Source organism: Aptenodytes forsteri, unplaced genomic scaffold (genome assembly GCF_000699145.1).
Source record: "Aptenodytes forsteri isolate BGI_AS27 unplaced genomic scaffold, ASM69914v1 Scaffold41, whole genome shotgun sequence".
Lineage (NCBI taxonomy): Eukaryota > Metazoa > Chordata > Aves > Sphenisciformes > Spheniscidae > Aptenodytes > Aptenodytes forsteri.
This window is the reverse complement of record NW_008796211.1, coordinates 4,026,845-4,051,280: the sequence shown is the minus strand read 5'-3', so window position 1 is coordinate 4,051,280 and position 24,436 is coordinate 4,026,845. Positions and strand designations below refer to the sequence as shown.

General features: G+C 43.9%; 1 protein-coding gene across 1 annotated transcript in view; it reads right to left on the bottom strand.

Annotated features, from left to right (window-relative positions):
* Positions 1–1,970: 1,970 nt before the first annotated feature.
* The window catches only part of FAM81B (family with sequence similarity 81 member B), a 26,010-nt gene continuing 3,544 nt past the window's right edge, over positions 1,971–24,436 (bottom strand). The window contains exons 4-9 of the mRNA XM_009288292.1: positions 21,148–21,266; positions 15,592–15,721; positions 12,042–12,148; positions 8,461–8,596; positions 6,003–6,198; positions 1,971–3,769 (exon numbers count right to left, since the gene is read on the bottom strand). Coding sequence (XP_009286567.1) covers positions 3,663–3,769; positions 6,003–6,198; positions 8,461–8,596; positions 12,042–12,148; positions 15,592–15,721; positions 21,148–21,266 — 795 coding nt within the window. The 3' untranslated portion in view covers positions 1,971–3,662. The remainder of the gene's footprint in view (positions 3,770–6,002; positions 6,199–8,460; positions 8,597–12,041; positions 12,149–15,591; positions 15,722–21,147; positions 21,267–24,436) is intronic.

The window sequence follows — 24,436 nt, the reverse complement described above, 5'->3', positions numbered from 1 at the left end:
CCACACTTTAGTTCTCCCACCCATCTCAATGCAAAATACCTTCCTTAAAAAGATTTTTTTCGGTAAATTTAGACCGATTGTGGTTCCCTTCACAGCCTGCTGTCACATAGTCTTGAACTATCAGTAACTGCAAATATTAAAAGGGAATGTTGCAAAAGCCAGACTCGTGACTCTCAAGACTAGCTGTAACTTTTTTTAGCTTGCTGCTATTAAAAGCCTGGAAAAGTTCTTACAGCCTATCGTTCGTATCCTTGCGTATGGTCTTGATATTTGTGCCTCCTACTCTAGTGGTGGGAGAGCCATCATCACCAACCTGACGACAGCACAGTAAGCGGTTTTCTGCCCTTGTTAATGCATTAGGCAGAAACACTTCTATGTGAGCGTTAGCCTATACTTTGTTCAGCACTAAACCTGGAATACTTTCTAACACCTAGAAGAACAGACAAATAACAACAGGCCGGAGAAATCAGCTAGTAACCGTCGGCTGTGAATATTCTGTGTTAGGAAAAAAAAATAGTACAGTGTGTTTTTTTCTCTCAGAAGATCCTGAAGTTACTTTTACTGTGATCAGTGATGAACTCCTTGAACAAGATAATTATACAGACCAAAGTTGTATTACATGCCCTGTAGGGGAAAAAAAAAACCAAACCACATATCTCTACCACCTACTCAGTGGAAAGTGCTCGGGGAACATGAGTTTAAGCTTCTGCAAAATCCGACAGTATGAGGTAAAAATCTTGGCTCTCCTCATTTTTTAACAATGTATAGCCTCTACAAAATCAGCACTGGTAGAAGGTCTGCTGTAACACTGGAAAAACTTGTAAATTCATGCAGGTTGAGACAGCCCTATATTTTATAGTATTGTAGAGCTCAGCTTTAGAATGCAAAGTACTGTACAAAGGCACATAAAGCATCATTGGGGAACAGAGTTGCTTATGCATTTCACTGCCTGGGAAGTCATACATTCGTCTGCTATTACTGTAAAGGGAAAGAAATAAACATTCCCCAGCTGTAAGTTGTTTCATTATGTTGGCTTATGCTGAAGGCAGAATGGAATGAGATCTAATGAATTTCAAGGTAGAACTTTTTGCTACTTCAGATATGAAGGATTTTATATGCTGCTTACATACCCTTTTATACAAATATGAGACAATGGCTTGCTTCTGAAAATTTTATTTATTTGGGTCATGCACGTTCATCTCATTCTCTGTATTTCCCAAGAATTGCTGGATTGGATTTCTACTCAACTTTTGAGCTTCTTGCAAAATGGTATCATCAAGTACAGTGGGTAATTACATTAATTTGATCTTGCCGAACCTTAGAGTTTAACAAAAACACAGATGTATACTTCTCTGTCCCCAATACTTCTGTCTGATACCTTTTATATTTAAAAAAATATTATTTTTTAAATTCATAGATATAAAACCCTTGAGAACTGTGTTAATGCTGCACAAATGCAGCTTTGCAAGGAAAAGTACATCCCTAATCCTGCAGCCCAGTTGAATATGGTCCTGGATGTCTAGAAATTACCTTTCCTTCTCTCCCAGTTAATTTGCTTTCTACTGATTTAACTGAACAGTTGCAGTTAAATAACTTAAATTTAGTGTTCTCAGGGGAGAGAGGGGTCATCTTGAGTTTGGTCACCGTGTGGAGTGATAAATACTGAGATAACTCCTTTATGCAGTGAAGTCACTCAAACAATAGCAACATTCCAAATATATATTAATATGAGACCTGAATTTATAATTAGGCCCTCAAACCCTTCTACTATAATCACACAAATCGGTGCCTAGGTGAAGCAACATTCGGCTGTGCCATAGTGCCATGTGAAAGGATGGGTGGATAGATAGATGAGAGAGAGAGATAGGAAGTGTGCAGCAATACTTCTGTCCTCTTCGCTGTTCCAGGGTTAGACTCTGAAGGCTGTCTTGGCTTTTTTTCCCTTCTTTTTTTTTTTTTTTTTTGGCACCATGTTCTTTTAGAAACACATTCATCAATAATCTTGTATTTCACCTTTTTGCTGTTGTGCAGTATACTGAGAACGGCGGCACCCAGGGTACTCGGTGGGGAGGCAGATACACCAAGCCATACTAACTGCTGCTTCACCAGCAGCCAAGTACATGGGCAAAAAATTGCAAGAGCGCCTAGAAGGAGCTAGAGAAAGAGAGTCTGGGGGGCTGCCCTCAACCCCAAATGTCTTGCTATGACTGCACTAATGGACTTTGTCTACAGTGAAGGCAGAGCCCCCTGTAGCGGACAGAACATACAGTGAGACCAAAATGCGGATTCAGAGTAGCTCAGAAACTGCCGCGCGTTACTGCGATTCCGGTGTTGCTGGGTTCCTGCTGCTTGTAGGAAACGTGACAAACAGACCTGACCTGAAAGCGGGCGTGAGGCTGGGAGTCCTTCCCGCGGACCTGGCCACAAACCAAATGCAGAAAGGTCGTCTGCGACTTTGGTGGCTGGTCTTTGTCTTTTGCAAGATGTGAGTGGTTTCTAGGACTTTTTACTCACTGGAGAAAGTTTAAACGTACCAAAGTTTCTGCCTGCGGGAGCAAGGTGGTAATTGCTGAAGCGGCATTCCCTACTGACTGCGTGGATTCCGTTTCAGCTGTCATGCTGTGCGGGTCTGGCTTCTCAGAGAAGCCACCTGAAATCCACGGCTTTGAGAAACCCGCTGTTCTGTAGAGCAAGAAACACAACAGGCTTGAGATATGGATTATTGGAGGAGGATTATCCGAGCCCTTCTGAATTTTCTTCCCTGGGCAATGGACAGTAATTCCAGGGCTTTCTGGAAACAAATGTACTGTAGGAATTCAGGTTTCTATTGCAATTGCATTGTGACCTTTTTTGACCCCGCTGCTAAGGAACTCATATTAGCTTCTGTTGGGAAATTATACTGGTATGTTTCTTTTGCCCTGCTCCCAGAGTTTTTCTCCTTATTTCCAGATTGTTTTTCCTGGTTTTTGAAGCAAAACAAAACCTACAATGTCGGTTACATTTTTGAGCGTTCTACTGCAAACCACCACTAACTTTTATTCAGTCAAACAGAGAAGATGAGAAATAAAGCTGCTTAATAATGCATCTGCTAATAATTAACTTGCATTTTGTCACCTGTATCCCATTTATTAGCTACTTTTAATGATCCAGTAACTTATTATAATAGGTCCAAATTATGCATCAGTAGATATTCTGATAACCAGTTTTCATAATGCTATTACTACATACACGTGTGCAGCTGGAGGAATTTACTAGACCTGATTTCAATAGTTACACCAATCTAAAAGAGATGTAGCTTATGGCAAGACTGGGCTTAAAAACAGTACTTGTTTTCTTAAAGCCCTCTAAATACCGTGAATACTTTTGTATAAAATCTGCTTGTAAAATTTTAAGTCAATCCTTAAACTTTAACTTTTCTTCTACGGTGAAGTACTCTATTGTAATATTGGTGTGAAAATGACTGTTGGTGTTACAGAGTTGTTATTTTTGTGGCTGCACAACATCATAACTAGCAGTAACATCCTACAGGGATGGGGAGGACAAAATCAGGTGTGTCTAAAGGCTACTTCTTTCTTTAACTCAATGCTGCTTCTCACTGGAGAGAGCACCTGCAAGAGTGGACAAGGCTTGCTCTTGGTGTTCAGTCTTCTGGGAAGTCACTTTCATTGCATCTTTTTCATGTCTTTCTGAATTTTCTTTTTTTCAAGTTTCAGCTTTGTGTTCTGTATTTGTTTGAGCAGCTCCAGAGACTCATGAATGGACTGAAATCCTGGTAGAAGAATAGGAACAATTAATTAAATAGTGGTTGCTTTCAATACATTAAAAGATTCTTCTTTTTCTTTGCAAAGGTTTCTGACCCACGTTTAATACAGAGCACATTAAATCCAATCTATTTCATCTTTTTATTGAATACTGTGGACATGCATTAGCAGTTTGGGTTGCAGGCTCCTTGCTGTAGGAATCGTATCTTCCAATACATTGGACAATACCAAGCATGATTACACATAGCCGTAAACGGCAATTGACATCAGATTTGTCGTGTGGAGTAAAGAAAATACTACGTCTGTCCTTAAAACCAAGGGTATTATTAGCCTTAAAGCATATTGTTCTTTCATTGAGCATTGGGGGTTTTTGTTTGGTTTGGTTTTTTTAAGTCTGCAGTCCTTATTTTGAATCAAAGTCTGTGTTCCCATCAGATACTGACACTGTTGCTCTGCAGTCTGCCTACCAGATAGCAAGGCTGGTGCCACGGATCTCCCAGAGTTGTACGTAAGAGTTACGGGTCATCTGAGATGGATGCCGTTTTGTTGTGTGCTTCTGGGAGAACCGCAGCTCGGCTTCACCGGCTAAGTGTTTGTGCATGTGTATATAGGTACATAAAAAGAGAGAGATGGAAGCGTGCAGGCACACTTTTTTCCAAAAACAGCGCTACAGAGCACCTGATGCACCTTTTTTGAACCACTGCAGAGTCAAATATTGTCAATAAAGGCTGGAAAAGTAGAACTGTGAGCTGCTGTTACCTAGCTGTTTCCAGATTGCAGTAACTTTTGAATTACAACGTAGTAGTTCTTCGCAGTGGTCCAGCGTGTCACATTGGTGTTAACTTATTAGCAAATTCCAGACGTGTCTCTGATTTCCAAGATGCCAGTCTGTGCTGAAGCACAAACAGCTGCTGAAACAGGCTGTCTCTGTGCCCTTCATGCTGCTTCCTACCTCTTCAGTGGCCTCTTTTCCCCCTTTTTGGGGGTCAGCCCCTACCAGAGGACTGCTATGGGAAAGACCAATCCTTGGACTTGAGTTTGAACACAAGGATGGCCAAAGTTTGGTATAAACAGACCTCTTCAGTCATTAATTTCTGCAGGCAGGAATTTGAAGTTAAGAATTCTCTCCTTTCAGCACCAGAATCTTTTATTCTGAAATTTCTTGGCCACAGCTTTCTTTGAGATGCTGTCTTGTGCTCACTCAGAATGTCTTGGAGACAGCTAAGCCTTCCCATGTCAAGCTGCACAAAGACTTTACCTAATTTAGAGCTTGGTTTGCTACAGCCTTGGAGCAGGGCTTGTAGGTGGGTTGCAGATAATGAAGGAATTGGAGCCGAAGTAAAGAGCCGGGGTCCTCAATCACAGCTTTGAAGATGAGAGCCAGATGCTTGAGTTTCAAGTGAGAACATGTAAGATGTGAAGCCCTTGTGTAATGATTTTCAGCCATCTGTTCCCTTGGAGAGAGGGCTGAGTGAGGTTTTTTTGCATAACCTGATGTGTCCACTGTGTTACCATTATCAGCTGCAAGTGGAGGGTATTACAGTACATTGGGTCTGAGTGACACGGGATAGACTGCAGCGGGCAAAATCTTCCTTGTGAAGGCCACGTGCTTACTGCCTTTCTAATTGCTGCTGAAAGTTGAACAGCTAGGATCGTCTCAGGTTGGTGAAGCAGTTCATGCTCTGTGAGTTAACATTAACGTGACTGCCCATAAGAAGCAGCTGCCATGTGTTCAGCAACGTTATCGAACTGCTTCCCTGTTCACTTGCATCATGTGTGGTCTGCGTCGGGTAGCTGTTACTCATCCAGACCCCTCTTTCTCCAGGTACTGTTGGTTGAGAATGGGGAGTAAAGGCTGAAAATTATATAAAAGCATCAAACACGATCTCAGCAGCAGGATCTGTGCAGAAGGGAATGACTTGTACCTCCCAACGAAGGTTTAGTGACCTTGCTAACAGAAGAAATAGGTACTCTAAAAAATCTGGAAAACAGGTTGTGTAATTGCCTTTTCAATGATCTTGCCTTGAGACTCTTGGGAAGAGAAAGCAACCTGTGTGCAAATGTCATGCTGGCTGTTTGCAAAGACAAGCGGGCTAACCCATACACCTCTGTAGATGGGGTTTGGGAGAGAGAAATCGTCATTTTAATGTCTTTCTGTCTTTACCGGAAAGTATTTTCTGGAGCCGCAAGTTACTGTAGAAATTTATTTTTAAAATAAATTGCATGAAAGCCCATCCTCACCTGATCTGTATTCATTTTGGATATCCTCAAGCTCCTTCCAGATCTGTCTTTCAAATCTGGTGATTCTTGCATGCAGGCTTTTTTCATCTCTTTTCATCTGGTTCAACCGCTTTTCGTATTTCTGTGGTTTATCCATTTGTTCTAGCTTTAGTGACAGAAGTAGGAGCTTTTCTTCTACTTTTTTTTCTGCTCTTTCCTTTAAATACATAACACAGGTAAGACATTTTAAATATGCCCACATTAACCTGCCTCCTGCCAACCGTGCGTTCAAACAGTCTTGCTTCCTAATCCCGTGCGTGACGGCACTGAATAAATGCAGGTGAGGTCTGCTGCCCAGGAGGATGTGTCAAACCTCTCTTCCCCAACCAACCAAGTAAACTGGGAGAGAGGGGCTGGGCCAGGACAGAGGTGCTTTCTAAATTATTATTTTATTTATTTATTCATTTTAAATCCAGTGATTTGCTGTCACATTTTGCAACAACAGACTGGGAACTCAAACAACCCGTTTCAGTTTGCTTTCATGTGCCCATCTCCAGCCCAAGCTTCCCGACCTAAGTGGGGCAACGCTGTGGTGTAAACCCAGCTCAGCTGCCAGCGTGAATAAGGAGGCTGAGCCCCGTAAGAGCTGCCTAACCGAGGGATGGCGAGCAGTCCTTTCCCTTTTTTGAGCTCAGCACAGCTCTCGGAGGCAATTCCCCCTCCTCAGAGGGGTGCTCAAACCTGAGCTGCGCAGCTGCCCGCCCCTTCCTTGGTCTTACAGTTGGAGCGAGCCCTCTGGTCAACTCCAAGTCTGGTTAATGTGATCAAAATCCTCCGACCTTCTTTAGCCCTTGCAGCCCACGGGAGGCCTGTGGGCCCCAGGCAGTGGCTCTGCCTCCCAAGGAAGGTGTTTGCAAACCTGGCAGAGCTGTCTGAACCTAAACAGAGTTTAGCGCAGTGGTGGAAACACACTCGGAGTTTACAAACGTTGCTGTGCCGTGCAGGTGGCTGGCGGAGTGAGTAAGCGCCGGGAATAGCCGAGCTGCTGCTCTGCGCTCCCAAAACGGCTCCATCACCAGCATGTAGCCTGCCAGATCCGTCAGCCCTCCGGTCCCTGCCGCCCCGGCCACACGCAGGGTCGCCTGTCCTCTGAGCCTGACGAACGGACATGAACAGGACTGCTGCTGAAGGCAGCTGCCTGCGCTGCCAGGGCCCGCTGCTGAGCAGGGGCGAGAGCCCTCCTGGCACAGGTTGAAGCTCATCTCCAACTGCTTTGTCTCCAGTGTTCATTCTGAGGTTTCCTTCGGCTCACCGGGACTGAGCTGCGCTTCCGCTGAGATGACATCCAGAGGACCACCAGCTGCTCCAAGCACCGTGCATGCCTGTCTCTACATGTACACATACGTAAAAAACCAGATGCGCTCCTTATTCAACCTACTTAAGAGTGGCTTTGAAAGCTTTAACTCCTGTTAATGCTGTGTTTTTTGGCACAGCAGTCTCCCTTAGGGGAGAGTGGCCACACATATTGGTGTGTTTTCTGCAAAATAATCACAAAAACTATTAGCAGAGGAAGGGAATTCAAGCAGTAGCTTTGAGACAGCAGCTGATGCGTCAGAAACGTTTTTACTATCTTCCTGGCTGCACTAAGTGTTGGTTGATTGAGTACGAGAGATCATCATCAGGCAGGATAAATGGAGATTGAAGTTCAAGGGTGTTTTATTTCCAAGCAACTTCTGAATCTGGTGTTTGATCAGCAGCCTTCATCCTGGCGCTAAGACATGGTGATCGTGTGTCGATCGCTTTTGAACTCTGAAGCAGAATGAACTGCACACAGCAGATGAGGAAAAGCTTTAAAAGCTGTGAAGGAATTAATTAAAAGGCATTGGTCCTGTGCCAAGTGCTAACCGCTGCTGTGGAACCGAAACGTGCCGCCTTTTAATGTACTGACCGCAGGATTTGTGCAGAATTTGCACAGATGATCCCTTCCTTTTCTGAGCCTGTCAATGAATGAAACTGGGTGATGTTCAGTGGTGGCACCGATGCTCCTCTTGGGAGAGGAAAACACCATTGCTGGGTACATCAGGGTTACACAGATGTGAAGTGGTGCTATAATCAGGGAAGGCTTTATTTCCTGGGATGCCCAGAGCATTGTGGGATCTCCATCCTCGGAAACAAAAATCACTTGGATGAGGCTCGAGCCCTGAATTTGCTGTTGGCCCTGTTTGAGCGAGAGTTTGAACCTTATGACTTCCAGATATCTCTTCCAAAATAAATTAATCTTTGATTACATGATTTCCATAACTCATGATTTTGCTAGCCGTGTCCTGAGGCACCTGGTTTTGTGTTAGATCTCGTTTTTTGTGTGCATGATTTGGTACCTGCTGGGATCAAGGTGGCGGGAGCGGTGCTTCTCGCTCCCAGTCCTGGGAGGGCTGGAGGCCACCCCAGTGCCCCGGGCTGCCGTCCTGGAAAGTCTTACCAGTCTCTCCTTCACCGAGTTAAGCAGCTGATGCCTGTGCTGGGCTTGATCCTCTTCAGATCGTGTCAACTGCGCTTCTGTCCACTTCCGATGAGTCTGTATCTGATCCCTGAAGTCACTTAGAATACTTGTCAACCTAAAATTATAATTATTTTTTTAGTAACAAGACCAAGGTTTAGTCAGTGTTATGGGGGAGTCTTGAGTCACTTGAGTAAATTGTTTAAATTACTTTAAATCTCTTCAATAGCTTCCTAAGAAGCCGAAAGCTCAATTATTTTATTAATCCTTACCTTAAAGGTTGTACCTACATGCCAAAATGTGATTTCTGTAGTGGGGGTCTACTTCAGGAAAATATCTGAGGGCTGGAAAATGTTAATTTCCCATTTGAATTAACTCTGCTGGAAGTGGATGAAGAAACTACACTATCCCATTGAACATCGACTGCATTGTTGGGCATCGGGGAGAGCAGCAAAACCACTTGTGGTCTGAAAATGAAGTTCATAAGGACAAAAAAAGTTCATAACTGAAAGTTTACAAACACAAAGAGAATGCAGAGCTGCCTCTGAGGAAGCAGTTGGATAGAAATGTGAAAGCCCACCCAAAGGGAACAGAGCAGGCAGCGCCCGGAGGAGACAGGGAACCGCAGGCAAGAGTGGCGAATGAACGCTGCTCGGATCAAATCTGCAAAATGTCAAGTTAAAGGGAACTGTATGGTTTAGATTTTGCTTTTCTTATGCTGCAACGTGTAATTTACAACATGAACCATGACGAGACATGAACTTAGGTCCAAGCTGTAGTCATATATATAAATTCTCATGCTTATGCATATGACCTGACTGAAGGAGTGTCATGAAAAAATTTAATGTAATTGTATTAATTTCTAACACATGCTTGCATGCAAACAGTGATCGCTTGAAATTTGTTTGGGCCTCAGTTAGGATACAAACCAACAGGTAAGGAGCAGGGTTTTATAACTAGACAATGCTTACAGCACTTCTAATATTTAATATCACTTTTCAAAAGGGTGTTTGAGTAAAAGTGTTTTTTATACCGAGTGATTGATAACAGCTCTGTATCAGTCTAATGAAGTGATAATTACCATCAGCAGTCACTGTAAATGTGGCAAAAAAAAATTAATGATAGCAAAATCTCTCTCAGTGATATGTTATTGCAGTTTGCTACAGACAGCGTCTTTTCAAGATCTTCTACATAAGCAGCCTGTTAGGTCAGTTTATCACTATTACTCATTGTAGTAGTTCTAAGACTTGATTTTTCAAGAATAAAAACTTGTAGTATTGAGTTTGTCATTTTTAGTCCTACCATGCACGTGTGAACACGCACACAGAGTTTGCTTCCTGGAGCGCTAATGTTCAAGAATAAAAACTTGTAGTATTGAGTTTGTCATTTTTAGTCCTACCATGCGCACACAGAGTTTGCTTCCTGCAGCGCTAATGTTTGTTCGTGAGAAAATAAAGTGATATTGTGGTACTACGCTGATGATACAGACCAGTAGCCGACCTGAGCACAGGAAGGGGAGCTATAACGAGCTTTTCTCAGGCCTAACAGTGAGCCGTCTGACTGGAACAACAGGGATGGCCATCCAAACCCTGTTCTGGAAAGGTCAGGTAGGGATGGAGACATCGCTCTGTCGAAGCCACTGCTGCCTGCCCTGAGGTCATTGTTGATGGTGCAGGATCTTCATACCTGAGGATCAGTGAACGGGCTGGTCGCCGCCACAGCAGGCAGTTACAGGACTGGTACCTCTTCAGACAGATCTTTCATGTGGTTTTTTTCACATATATATATATATATATATATATAAAATCAGGAGATTTTCATCCATGAGCCATAGAACAAAGGCCTCATGCCATTGTTTGTGTTCAGATTTGGGGAATATCATTTTAATGGGTGAAGGTGAATTAACCATGAATGACAGAACTGATGGCCAGCTTTGTTCAAAGGTTCAAAACCAAACTTCGTGTAGTTGGCAGCTGGCATTTGACTTCGCTCTGATTTCTCCAAAGTTGGAAAAGGAGGAAGAAGGAAATATTTAAACCTAAAAATGAATCGCGTTTTCAGTAACAATATCAGTTTGTACTTTTACAGTACACTGCCAGGCTGCAATCAAAGACAACTGGGTCCCAGACAGCTGCATGTCAATTGCAGAGGTAACTCTGGGCTTTAAAGCTCATTTAAACATGCCAAGTTTTATGGGGAAGCTCCAGTCTGTTCCAGAAGTTAAATTTTATTTCAGTTCTATAAAAAGAATACGTAAATCTGGTAGACTTTTAAAGGAGCAATATAAAAGGAGACAGACATTTTCCAAAGGGCATGCTATTTTAATTAAATTTTATATTAACTGGAATAAAATCTCAATGTTTAGTAAATAAGTATTTTGGATTTTATGTTAAATACACAATGCCAGCACGTCTCAGTGTCTTGAAAGCAACCTCTTTTCAAGCTTCCTATTTCTGATGACAATTGCAGTAAGGTCTCATGAACTTTTGAGAAACTCAGCATTTACTTCAATTCAGTTTTCCAATTTCTGTCTTTTCTGGTTTTCTTCCATTTTTCCTTCCCTCTTATTTTGATTCCATTTCTTGTCCCTTTCACATTGTCTTGATCTCCATCATTCACTGCTATCCGTCTCCCTGTTCCTCCTTCCCCTTCCCAATTTTAATTCATTGACCACTTCAGCTGTTATTTCCCCATTCACCCCGTTCCTTTTCCTGTTCTCTTGATGAGAACTTTCTTCTGTTTAAATTTCAAGCCTATTTTTTACCTCTTAATACAATTCAGATAAAATCTTAATTAAAATAAATCTTTATTCAAATACTTCACCATTTCAAGGAGGGGAACTATTGCCTTTGAAATGTCATTATTGCAAGATTATTATAATTAGATTTTAAATTATTTGTGCTGGCTCTGCTATTCAATGCTGGGCTGTTTTGCATTGTTCTGAATATGGATGCCAGATACTTTTGTTCATTGCATCCTTCCCTGGAGCTCCCTCCTCTCTAAAACTCGTCAAGATTAAAATGGCACCCTAAAAGTAGTTCTGCAGCTAGAATAGGAGAAATATACTGCATAAGTAAGAAACAAATAAATCACAAATCTGTGGGCACATGAGGCTGTGCAGCTACTTTAGCCTTGTGCCCACCTTTCTCCATCAGCAGCACCCCTGCCCCGAGAGGCGGTCTAAGAAATGAGCAGACGGTGCAAGTGCATAAAGAAAATGCCTTGTTCTGCACAGAAGGCAAGTCACAAATTACCCCCAATTATAATGGTAAATAGCGTCTTTGTATTTGGTGCCTTTCTTTTAAGTATGGGAAGTTAATTGGTTTCATACCTTTCTTCTTACAGGGTGGCATTTAGCGCCTCATTTTAACAATTAGCTTGCAAGACAATATACTTTCATCATGTATTTTCATTATTTTATCACATAGATCTTCATTAACCTTCTCTTAGTGTTTTGAGTGGATGTTAATTAACGGGTTTGTTTTGCTGTTTCATGGCAACCTGTTCATCACACTAAAGCGTTGGGGGTGAATTATCATAATGAAAAACCCTCCATCACCTACTTGAAATCCAGAAGTTGCAATTCGTGTTGTTGATCTCCCTGGACTGTCTTTAAATTGGAGCTTTGATCAGAGTTGGAAGTCTCTATCTTGCCTAATAGCTGCATTACCTAATGAGAATTCAACAGAGAACACGTTTATGAGCCAGACTATGAGCACTTACATTTAAATATGCATTATGATTGCAAGCATGGAAAAAAACAGCTGACATCAAGGTACAGCTACACAAAAACAAACTTTTCTCACAAATAATTTAATTCAGTAAAGACTGAAGACTTGAGCTCAGAGTCAACAAGGCTGTGAGACCTGCTGAAGTCAAAGTCTTTGTGGATGCAGGCTTCGCTATTACGTGCACGAGTAAGCAACACTTCTTTTAATTGAACAAGGCACTGGGCACCGCTCAAATCTCCCCAACAGTGGCAGGAACCAGGGGGCAAACCCTTGAAAGTGCGTGTGTGTTGCAAAGTGTTGTCTGTCCAACACCTAACGGGATCCCAAGTAGAGCGGAGAGAGGAGCGGCTCACCTGCAATAACATGTTTTGGTGGCTGCAGCACTAAGCTGGTGCCTGGGGGACCCGGTTCAAAGCATGTGCCCCCCCTGCTGCATCCAGGCTGGGGTGTGCATCCCCGGCTCTGCGCAGCCCCACGCTTTCTAGGCTGCGGGGTGTCCCAGGTACCTGGTGCTCTCCCACACTTCTTTGGTTGGAGATGCGCCCTTTCACAGGATCTTTCGTGGTTGGGGCGAGGGGAAGAGAGACTGCTTCAGCAACATGACCCACGGGCTGAGGGCCCTCAGCTGGGATGCAGAGAACAAGATGGACTCACAAAGTGAAACCAAGCACCCCACGTCCTGTGGGGACGGACACACATGCGCTGCCCTTTGGCAGCGGTGGCCTGACTGTGCCGGGCACTACGGGCAGGAAAAGCTGGAAACATCTCGTCTGAGAGTTGTTATTTCAGACCTCGGAAGGTCTGGCAAGCCAGGGCCCTGACCTGCTGGTCCTTCATCTACAAATACCTGTCTCTGAACATCACAATTAGTGTGAAACTGCGATGCCAAGGGCTCCCGATGCATGAGATGCAGTGCAGTGGAGCGGCTCGGAAACACTGTGGATGCTCCAGCAACTGTATCCGCTCTTTCAAGAGAAGTTGGATGTCCATGTGCCTCCGGAAGATGGAGTGCAAGTGACTCATGAGACTGGAAGCCACCAGAAACACATTTCTCGCATGACCTCACCCCCCAGGAGTTTTCCCTGTGCGACCTGGGTTACGTTACCTGCTGCTGCAAGTAGACACTTGATCTTGAAGGGCAGTCTGATGCCAGGGATGAGGGATTCAGCCTGCCTACCCCCGGTTAGTAAATTGAAAGGGATGTGAAATCCCAGCAGTTTTCTTCAGAGATTTTACACCAAATGAGCACAAAAAATCCCCGGCGAGGAGATGCCACCGCCTGTTCAGTAGCCATGGCACATCAATGTCAAAAAGGTGCCACTGAATTCTCATTACATTCACTTGGTACCTTCTTCCTTTACAGCAACAGATGACTCCTTTTCAGAAATCCTTTCCTTTCTTCTTTCCTGTAGTCACGTGAGAATAACTTTTTCCCTTTTCAGCTGAGGAAGTTTCTTCTGCATCCTGCTCAGTGTCTGCCCTGACTTATTTTTACATGATTCTGTGTACCGTTCTGTGTGATTCTGACGCACACACCTGCTCCATTCCCCATTTCCAGGTGAAGAAGAACATTTTTCATAGGTATCCAAGGAGACAGATGTCCAAACAGTGTCTTTTAACAGAGTTCCAGGTAAAATATCTTTGTTTAAGTTCTGTCATGAGTAATTTTTCCTTGGAGAAGAGTACCTTGGGTAGGCAAGGTACACAATGACTGGCACTGTGCCTTGTGCAGCAGAAGATGCAGTCAAAATACAGTAATGAGATTATATTCAATACCAGAGTGCATGAGAAACTGAAGGTCCCACATCTGCGCAATCCTGGCGGGCACGGGCCACGTCTAGTTTGGAGCAGGAGCAGAGAGCCATCATGCCGCAGGTTTAGAAAGCTGAATTTTCCAGTACAGCTGGATTCTTGTAAAATATTACTGCTAACGCTCCTGATCCTGCTAGAGGCTCCAAAACTGCTACTGAGTGTAGGCAACCTCTCGCAAGGAAAGGCCAGCGGTAAGGAATGATAGGCAGTAAAAGGAATGACGGGCAGTAACAGTTGTTATCCGCTGTTTGCTCACCCACTCCATGGAGAAAAAAAGCACTCTCACACAAAACACCACTTTCCAAAACTTTTTCAGTGTTAGTTTCAAAAGCCTTTGCAATACTGCCAAAATTAATATGGAATTAGACATACGCTATTAGATGCCTCCTTGCCACCACCTTAAAACTAAAGAAAAGCCAGCAGAGTTAGACGGCCTTTTTTAGCTCCAAAATGCCTGTAACTGAAATTTCCAGATGCACTTGAATATAAATCATACTGAGAAACAGTAATGGGTCATTTATGATCTGAGAATCCCCAAATCCTACAATGTTTTTATTATCTGTTATTATCTTACATCTATGATAAACGCCACTACGAGATGCAGATCAGTGACGAGCGGCGTCCCGCAGGGGTCTGTACTGGGACCGGTACTGTTTAATGTCTTCATCAGTGACATAGACAGTGGGACTAAGAGTGCACCCTCAGCAAGTTTGCAGGTGACACCAAGCTGAGTGGTGCAGTCGACACGCCAGAGGGACGGGATGCCGTCCAGACCCATGAAGGAGGCCTGGGCTACATCCAAAGCAGCGTGGCCAGCAGGTCGAGGGAGGGGATTCTGCCCCTCTGCTCTGCTCTGGTGAGACCCCCCCTGCAGTGCTGCGTCCAGCTCTGCAGCCCTCAGCAAAGGAAAGACACGGACCTGTTGGAGCAGGTCCAGAGGAGGGTCACAAAAATGATCAGGGGGATGGAACACCTCTCCTATGAAGAAAGGCTGAGAGAGTTGGGGTTGTTCAGCCTGGAGAAGAGAAGGCTTCGAGGAGACCTTCTTGCAGCCTATCAGTACTTAAAGGGGGCTTATAAAAAAGATGGGGGCAAACTTCTTAGCAGGGCCTGCAGCAATAGGACAAGGGTTAAAAGGGACCAGGGGTTTTAAACTAAAGGGGGGTAGATTTAGACTAGATAGAAGGAAGAACTTTTTTACGCTGAGGGTGGTGAAACACTGGCCCAGGTTGCCCAGAGAGGTGGTGGATGCCCCATCCCTGGAAACATTCCAGGTCAGGCTGGACGGGGCTCTGAGCAACCTGATCTAGTGGAAGATGTCCCTGCCCACAGCAGGGGGGTTGGACTAGATGACCTTTAGAGGTCCCTTCCAACCCAAACTATTCTATGATTCAATGATTCTATTATTCCACAGTGTCATGGAAAACTTATTTTTTTATTAAAAATCCTGACGTATTGTATAAATACCATATCAGTCTTTAATATTGGACAGTAATTAGGAAAAGAAGCTATATCTATATATGCATAGTCACCACTCACCAGGTATTTCACTGTAGGCTTCTCTACTCACCTTCTTCTCAAAATCACCAACACAATTTTTGAGGGCAGAGTGAAGGCCATAAATCTCTTTATCAGTCTTCTGGGCCTCACGCCTGATAATACTGATGTCTCCCGACAGCTTTGCAATGCTTGCCTCGCATCTGCAGTCAAACCAGAGACAAGAGAGCCTCTGCAGGGGGATGCTGGAGGGTGGGTGAAGGCTGATGCTGGTCTCCGTGCGCTGCTGCCAGATCAAATCCAGCCCCCCGGGACCACCCCGGCGAGTAGCAAATAGGCAGAGACACCCCGTTGCAGCAACCCTGATCCCCATTCTGCTTTCAGACATTGCTGCCCATTAAAAGAGCTGCTGGAGGTGATGGCGAGGAAGCGGGAGTCAGCCAGGGGCAATGCCCTCGGCTGCGGCAGCGATGCCCGTAGGCTCCTCGTACCACAAGCCTCTTCGTGGTGCCCACAGGCTCCAGGGGAGCTGCAGGAGCCATCCACAGCTCACCCTGACGGACTGAGTCCCCCCCCCCAATTTCCAATCTCCATAAATTAAAGTAAATCTGAAATCTAAATCGAGAGGCTAATCTGCACTCTGAGCACCCCCAGCTTTTGGATCCCTACCAGGAGAGACGGCGCGCTGCTGCCACAGCCACCCCAGCCTGCAGCCTCCTCCGGCTGGACGCAGATGTTGGGGAAGAGCGAAAAAACTTGCTGTTTTGTAAGGAGCATTTGTCGTTTGCTATTTAAACTCTTTCAGTTGCATTCACCAAAGTATCTCGTCACGTTTAAAACGGACAAATAAATGATGTGAGAGTGGCGGCATTAATTGAGCAGCCCAGAGATTGAATAGCATTCAACCAGCTCTCCTTTCCAGGTAGAATGAATGACTGCTTCAGCCCCTGTCTTTAATGTGTACATATATCTACACACACACACATTGTGTATGTATAGCATATATGTATATATGTACATATACATAAAAAATATTTTTTTTTAACATAAGCAAGAAGACCTTCTTTAGTGTATATGAAATTATACATATAACATTATACATATACTTAACATGATCAAGGAGACATAGACTTCCCCTTCTGCACCCCTCCTGCACGTTGGCCCCCCAGGAGTAACCGCCTGCCCCAGTGCAGGTAGTACTTAAAACAAGGGTGTGGAAAAAAATACCTTAGCGCCACAAAGTAGTGCACAATTTAATACAAATAATGGAATAGAAGTTGAGAGAAGAAAACAGATAAGTTTTAAAATGCCAGAGAAATTATCCTCCAAAGCACCACCACCAAATAAAGCTGGTGCTGTTGACAGATAAAGGATCTAAAGAGAAATTTTGACAGTTTAAATAGACCAGCTTTTTGTCATCTCCTGATGATGCTTAGATACTGAGATACACCTACAGAGCGTGTAGATCAAGGAAATTTAAAAAAGTTTCTGCAGATAATAGAGGCTTTGTGCGAAGGCCAGAACTTTGATCAAAAGAAACGATTGATTTGGAAAACAACTACAAAATAGCTGAGAAGGTGAACATGGATCCGGAGAGGGAGGGGGCTGTTCCAGAGCTGGCTGCTGTCACAGCTTCTCCGGCTGCAAACCTAGAAAACAAGCCGGGAGCCAGCGAGGGGAGGGTGCGAAGGGGACCACGGTCCTGGGGGATGGAAGGTCCCAGGGCACAGCCAGCACTGCGGGGTGTCAGGGGCTCCTCGCGCCCGCAGGGCTGGGGTGGAAATGTTGAGGTACACGTGCACAAATGACACGAGGCTGCAGCTGGGATGCAAGGTTGATGACTGGACCCACACGTGGGCCAGCTTTCCAACAGGGATCAGAGGACAGGGGTTCACCTCTCCCTTAGGAAAATCCCACCCCAAGGCAACAATTACAAAGCCTTGCAAGAAGTGTACGGTGTGAGAAAGAAGAGGATTAACGGATCTGTAGCAGTAAGAAGACATAACTTCAGTTACAAGAGAAAGAAACCTGAATATTCTATACAGAGAATACTTAAAAATAGGGGATTTGACAATAGGATCCAAAAAGCCCGAGAACTAGCCTTGCAGTGTGGGATTAATGCAACTACATCTGCATTACTGTGTGGCCTGACGGCTCAGAGCTGTGCCTGGGGACCTGCAGACGTGGTGAGCTTTGCAAAGACCCTCAGCACTGCTGATGTGCCTTAAATCTCTGGGCCTGCTCAGATGTCCGTTTCCCTACACATAATATCATTATTGTGTGCAAAGCAGTTAAATGCATTATTGCCGTTTGGCAGATTGAGTCCTGAAGAGAATGGGAATACTTGGGACTTGCTTAAATCTTGCTCTAATTTGATATTTCGCATAGAAGACATTCAGCAGTTTACGGTGAGATCATGGTTTTCCAGTCATACAAAACAGAGGCTGGAGAGTGTGCAAGCAGCAATGCAGGCGGACTGGGAATGGTGCAGAAAGCGTACTCCTACGAGATTTGCATATAAATTAAAAAAATGTAAAGAAATAAAAGCCTCTGATGGTTATATCAAAGCATTTAATTAGAGACAGGAATATAGCTACCTGCTATATGTTCAGGGAGCTTTATCCTCCAAAGTCAAGGAAGAAACCATGTATATTGGACTGCTGTACTTGGCGAAGTATTGCATTTTCTGAAGGGTCAAGTAACTTCACGGGTGCACACCAGGGCTTTTGATTGTCTAGTGCTACATTGGACTTTTTCTCTGAGCAACAAAAAACTTCACGAGAAAAATAAGTAAAATGTAAACATCTGTGTAAAGTGCATTGTTTACCCATTTGTGCATTCAGTTATTCTTTTGTTCGTGAGGCTGAAGAGAATGAATTAATACTTATCAGAATATTTTTTGCAGTTGATTGATTGCCTAATTCTTATTACTCCAATATGTATTCCCGTGCCCAAAGGAATTCTTATTAAGAGCTAGAATACAAATAAAATATATAGTTAATTCAATGGGAATGCCACTATAGCTGAGATGCTGAAGGCTGTTTTTTTTAAAGATCACTGCTATTTAACAGATAAATGTTTACACGGTGTAGAAATACAGTCAGAAGGTCCAAGAATTAATGGACAACCACCTCAGTAGTTGGCAAGAGGTCTCCATCTATTTTTCAGGGAAAGATAGAGTAAAAGAATAGACACCATTTGAATTACAAGAGCTAATCCACATTAATCCTTTACGAATACAAGAGGATGAATCATCTGCTGTGAGAAAGAGCAGTGGCTCCGTTTAAGGTTCATTTCATCCCAGATAGTCTTGGATTAAGGTTAGGCTGCCAATCAAGAGGAAAACTGTCATTGCAAGTTTGCATTTGGAAGATTTCTATTAATTCAATAAATGGAAATTACACAAACACGTGCATTTGTCTCCAGCCACACTGGGCTCTCTTTAATATACATAGAAATTTTAAATCCTGAAACTCAAGGTCAAAGAAACGTGAAAAATCAAAATATCAATCATCACTGTAATGGCAGTCCTCTGTCTGTCGGTTCTGGCTCACTCCTCAGCCATGACGCTGGGGGCAGGTGCGCTGTTAGGGCTTGGCATTTCCAGAGGGGAACTTCAGCAGCAAGAAAAACAAGAAAGCGCTGATGATTCATGAATCACGTAAAACTATACTATGCTTTAGCTTAATGGCAATCATTTGCATAAAACTGCATTATAATATTGCTGTCGAAATGCTGCTAAAATGGCAGCTCTGGCTCTGCAATACTGGTATGTTTGGATGAAGCTGGAAAACCTGCTGTTTTCTTTTCTCTCTGTAAAAATAAATGGGGTCTAAGGACTTAGTTTCCAGCATCATATGATGCTGACTTTGGTGCCCTCATGATAGTTTTTTATGTGCAATTGCATATGTGTGTTTTGGGATCCTCCCTTCTACCCATGGGAAAGGCCAACAAGCGCACCTGAAAAATGGGCAAGGAAGGAAGAGGAAGAGGGAACTCATAAAAAGTGTTGTGGACCTCCACGAGTGCTCGACCTCTTGTTTCTCCTGGTTGGGTTTTTTTTTTAACACAAGTATAAGTGGACTGGTCATTTTTTTCCCCACCATTACCCTGTTTTCCCCAAGTGCCTTTTCTTTCCTTTGCTGCAGGCCAATGCTCCAGCACAGAAGATGGGAGCAAGCCCTAGTGCAGCTGATGAAGGGAAGCGTCACACCTAGGAAAACACTGGGAAAAGAGAAGCGAGACAATTCACCCGTCAAATGTTATGGCTTCGCTAAAAGCATATCGTCTAGAGAGTCTGCTGAGCCAAATTGCAAAACATCAGGAGGCTCTTGCAGGATCACCTCCTACTTTGTTCCGATGCTAATCAGCCACAAGGTTAAAAAAAAACCATCTTTTTCCTGCCAACTTTGAATGCCTTGGCTTCAGCTTCTCGTTTTGCATTCTTGGGTCTCTCTGCAGTAGTCTGGAGTCCTTCGGTACCCCATGATTTTTTTCCCTTTCTCTCCCAGTAGTTATACATGGAAATGAAGACGTCTCTGGATTTATTTTTTTCTATAAGCTATACATAGATGTATATTTCTCTCAGCCAGAAATTTTCCTCTTCCCACCATCACATTCCTGGCTCTTCTTTACACCATATAAAGTTTTAATTTCAGAAAGGGGACTCTGGGCTCGGTACAGTATTCTGGTATCAATCTCTGTGCCCTACATAGAGCTAAAATAACCTCCCTATTTACTGGTCCTCTGCTTCTCTTGTCTAAGACCATACTCCTGGCATTTCTTATGCTGCATCATTGTAAAAACTCACGGTAAGTTATTTACCTGCCGTATTACCCAAACTTTTCAGGGGGCACTCAGTAGTGGAACAGTCTCTTGTTGGGTTTATAAAATACATTTTTTCTCCATCAGCCCACATTGCCAATATTTCTGGTTATTCTCAATTACCACCTTGTCCTCACTTGACCAATTTTTGTGTTATCCACAAATGTCAATAGCAGTGTTTTATACGAAAAGCACATGACTGGCCTCTGGAGAAAAAAAAAACATTAGAAACATGCCAGTTCAGGGAGATTTCTTCCTTAATTATTACTTTTTCTGGTATATCAGTTCAGACAGCTCTTAATCCATGTGCTCTCTTGATATTACATAGTACAGTTTCACTTTGTCTTTCTTTAAATCATAATATTTTGTGTTACTAAGTGTCCCACAGAAGTCCACCTATGTTACATACATGCAATTACTTGTACCAATGGAAACTTACGATCTCACCAAAAGAAGAAATCAAGTTTGCTCAACAAGACCTATTTTCCAAGAGAGGAAGTAAAGATTTTATTGAAGCAACAGGAGAGTTTAAGTAGGAGGAAATAACCACTTCAGCTGAAGTCTAGCCAGACTGGAGAAGAAAAAATTCTCTAAAATGTTAAGAGTGTGATGAAGAATGAGAAAGGAAAGTATAGTTATTTTTCCCTGGCTTGATAACTTTTCTAACATGGAGAGTGCGAAGCACAGATCTGGCACTAAAATGGAGATATGAAATGAGTGCAAAGTACGTTCATGCCCACTCTGAATGTGCTCTGCACAAATCGACTAGCAGAGATGAAAATGAGGGCCATTATGCATTCCTTACCTTGCCACTCTTCCACGCAGGTCTCCAAGACCCTGGATGTATTTATGGTCCAGACTTTGAACAGCAAAATTAGTTTCTACTGCGGCACCATCCCTTGCTCTTATTTGCCTCTCCAAAACCTGTAAATTCAAGACCATTAATGCACTTTTGTTTTTCTACTTTGGTTTTTTTTTCATTTCAAAATAGGGTTCAAAGCACCATCTATGGCAGCAGTTCTAAAAGCTTGTTTTTCTTTCTTGGAGAAAGCAACAGCGTATTTTTCTTTCAAAAAGCTGTATCTGCATAAATAATATGTCCATTTTTCCCTTAAAAACTGTGCTAAAAAAAGTCTAGCATGCAAAAATTAGGAAATGCAAAAATTGGGAAATGAATTTTATTGTCCCCTCAAACATCTGCAGTATAGTGCAGCCCATAATAAATAACACACAGTCTTTTTTGAGTCAGGCTCCTTTCAGCGGGGGATATCAGGTGCTTCTAGGAGGGAGGCGATAGCTGAGCTGAGTGTTTTGCAGCAGCCTGAGGGCATTGCAGCAAGGCTTTGTGGGGTGGACAAGGCAGAGCAGAGATGGACGCAGGATCTCTGCCCCGAGCCCGGTCTGCAAATGCACGAATGCTTATGTCCAAGCTAATGCACCGCATTTGGCACGTATAAAAACATGTCCTTAACACGCGCAGTCCTGCACAGGGCAGGTTTTGGCTCCAGCAAAGGCATGGACCTGCTGTAAAAGCACATTACAGATATACCCACCCAGCCCTGAACATGGATGCGGGTCGGTATAAGCAGCTCTTCAATGTCTTGTTTTACCCTTATTGTTCAGCATGTGGCCTGATTTCTGATTTATTGCACGGTATTGAAAGTCTGATCTAAAGATGGAAGGAGTAACCGCCCTGCAGGCTCTTCTGAAGTGGCTCATCCTGGTGGTATCTGAATGTGTCACAAGCATTAATTTTAGCACGCCCTTGTGCAGCTACTGTGACCTTTTACAGATACGGAGTGGAGGGGGGGAATGATTTCTAAAATCTCCTGATTTTACTTCTCAGGTTGAAAGGAGAGGCCTGGGGCTGATATTTCAGTGTAATTCAGCACTACACAGCGCTTCACCTGGTCAAAGCACAGCTTTTACACTTTTTTATGCAAATATCCTGTTTGTGCAAAAATAGACTGGCTTTTATTGGCTTTTTATTTGAAATGTTCCCCACTGATGTTCCCCACTGAGTGAATTAAAAAAAAAAAAAAAAAAAAAAAAAAAAAAAAAAAAAAAAAAAAAAAAAAAAAAAAAAAAAAAAAAAAAAAAAAAAAAAAAAAAAAAAAAATAGGAAAGGACAAACATCAAGGAAAATTTCAACGGCAAATGCTTAAAGTTTGGCAAAGTTGTTGCAGATGGGTTTGCCCGTCCCACGGGCCACGGAGGCTCATCCCACTGCCGGGGCTGTGGGAGGGCACAGGGACAGTTTGGCTGGGTCTCAGCAGGGTTGTGCCGCTGCCCCGACCTCGTGCGTCTGGACAGAGTGTCAGGCCCTCTTCCCCTGCGGCCGTGCCCCCGCAAGCAGGGCCAGGGCAAACATTTCCCGGTCGGCTGCAAGCAGGGAAGGTGCAATGGCACATGCAAATACCCCTAGCACGGAGTCCCCATGCAGCATCGCTGTCCCACTTCTCCAGCAAAAGGAGGCAGCGTCTGTCAAAAGTGGGGCACAGGTGAGCTGGGAAAGCTGCAATAACTCCGGAGTAAAATTTAATTCAAATCTGTCATTTATGCAGTTATTCCTGAATAATCCTGGCTGCCCTGCACACAGAGTATGGATAACCGAAATACTGAGCTGGGACCAGGTATTCCTATTTTTGTTCTGCATCAGAAAATAATGTTCTCAAAGGGTTGAATGTGCTGCACAACTCAAGTGCAATTTTGGCGGTGTATTTGGCAACACATGCCCGATGCCACAAGTCCGCGAAGGCGGAGGTACAGAATGGGACCATCGCTCCCTCGCTGGCAAATCCAGCACGAGATGCTCGTTCATTAGGATGGAAAGCAGCAGCCTCCTGTTCATTGATGGAAATCAATATTCTTCTTCTCCAGCTAGTTCCCTGGGCTCCTGGCAGCGCTCCCGTCCCAGAGCTCACCACCCCTGGGCAAGAGAGCGCCATGTGCACGACATGGTGCTTGTGACTGACGGTCACCCCTTCGTCTGTGTGCAACCCCTCAACTGAGACGTGGTTATCTTTTGGTTGTTAGCAGAGGCGATGCCAGGCACGTCTCCCCTCTGCCCCTAGGTTTTTAGAGTCGATGTTTTTCTCTTGCGATTTGCAATCCTCTCCTGGGATTGCGAAGGATGTCTTTGTCAAGGGTCTGGTCATTTTCCACCTGGCACTAATTGCTTTGATGTCCCTGATGCAGCGGCAGCCGGGACATTTTTCTGGCTCTGGCAGACGGGTGTCTTAACTCAGGCTCAGCTTAATTCCAGGCATGCCAGCATCTTCCCCAAAGCAGGCTTTTTTGGAAGGATATTTTTCCTGCTTTGGGGAAGATTTGGAGTATGAAGGAGTCACATTTCCTGGCGGATCCTTTTTTTTTTTTTTTTAATGCTTGAGAAATCGACATTACTCAATCACTCTCATTTGCTGCGTGCCAGGAAGGAGCAATTCCCCAAACCTCCACTAATTCTGTAGGGGCTTTGATTGACAGGTCTCACTGTGCTGTTTTCTGTGCTGTCGGTACGCAACTGTTATCAGAGCCTCACAACCAAAATACACAAAGCAAACATGCACCTGATATTAGGACCTAGAGAAGAGTATTAACAAGGGAAAAGATTAGATTTAGATGCTGGTAGCATCTTAGGGATTTGTCTAGCAAAACAGTCCTGTACATACTTGATGTGGATAGGGTTAGAAGAATTGGATGATCTAAAATAAGCAAGTGGTTTTATAGCATTGCTTATCACTATAGTATCACCAGTTGGCGGCCGGTCACGAGCGGTGTTCCCCAGGGCTCAGTTTTGGGGCCGGTCTTGTTTAATATCTTTATTGATGATCTGGATGAGGGGATCGAGTGCACCCTCAGTCAGTTTGCAGACGACACCAAGTTGGGCGGGAGTGTTGATCTGCTCGAGGGTAGGAAGGCTCTGCAGAGGGACCTGGACAGGCTGGATCGATGGGCCCAGGCCAACTGTATGAGGTTCAACAAGGCCAAGTGCCGGGTCCTGCACTTGGGCCACAACAACCCCATGCAGCGCTACAGGCTTGGGGAAGAGGGGCTGGAAAGCTGCCTGTCGGAAAAGGACCTGCGGGTGCTGG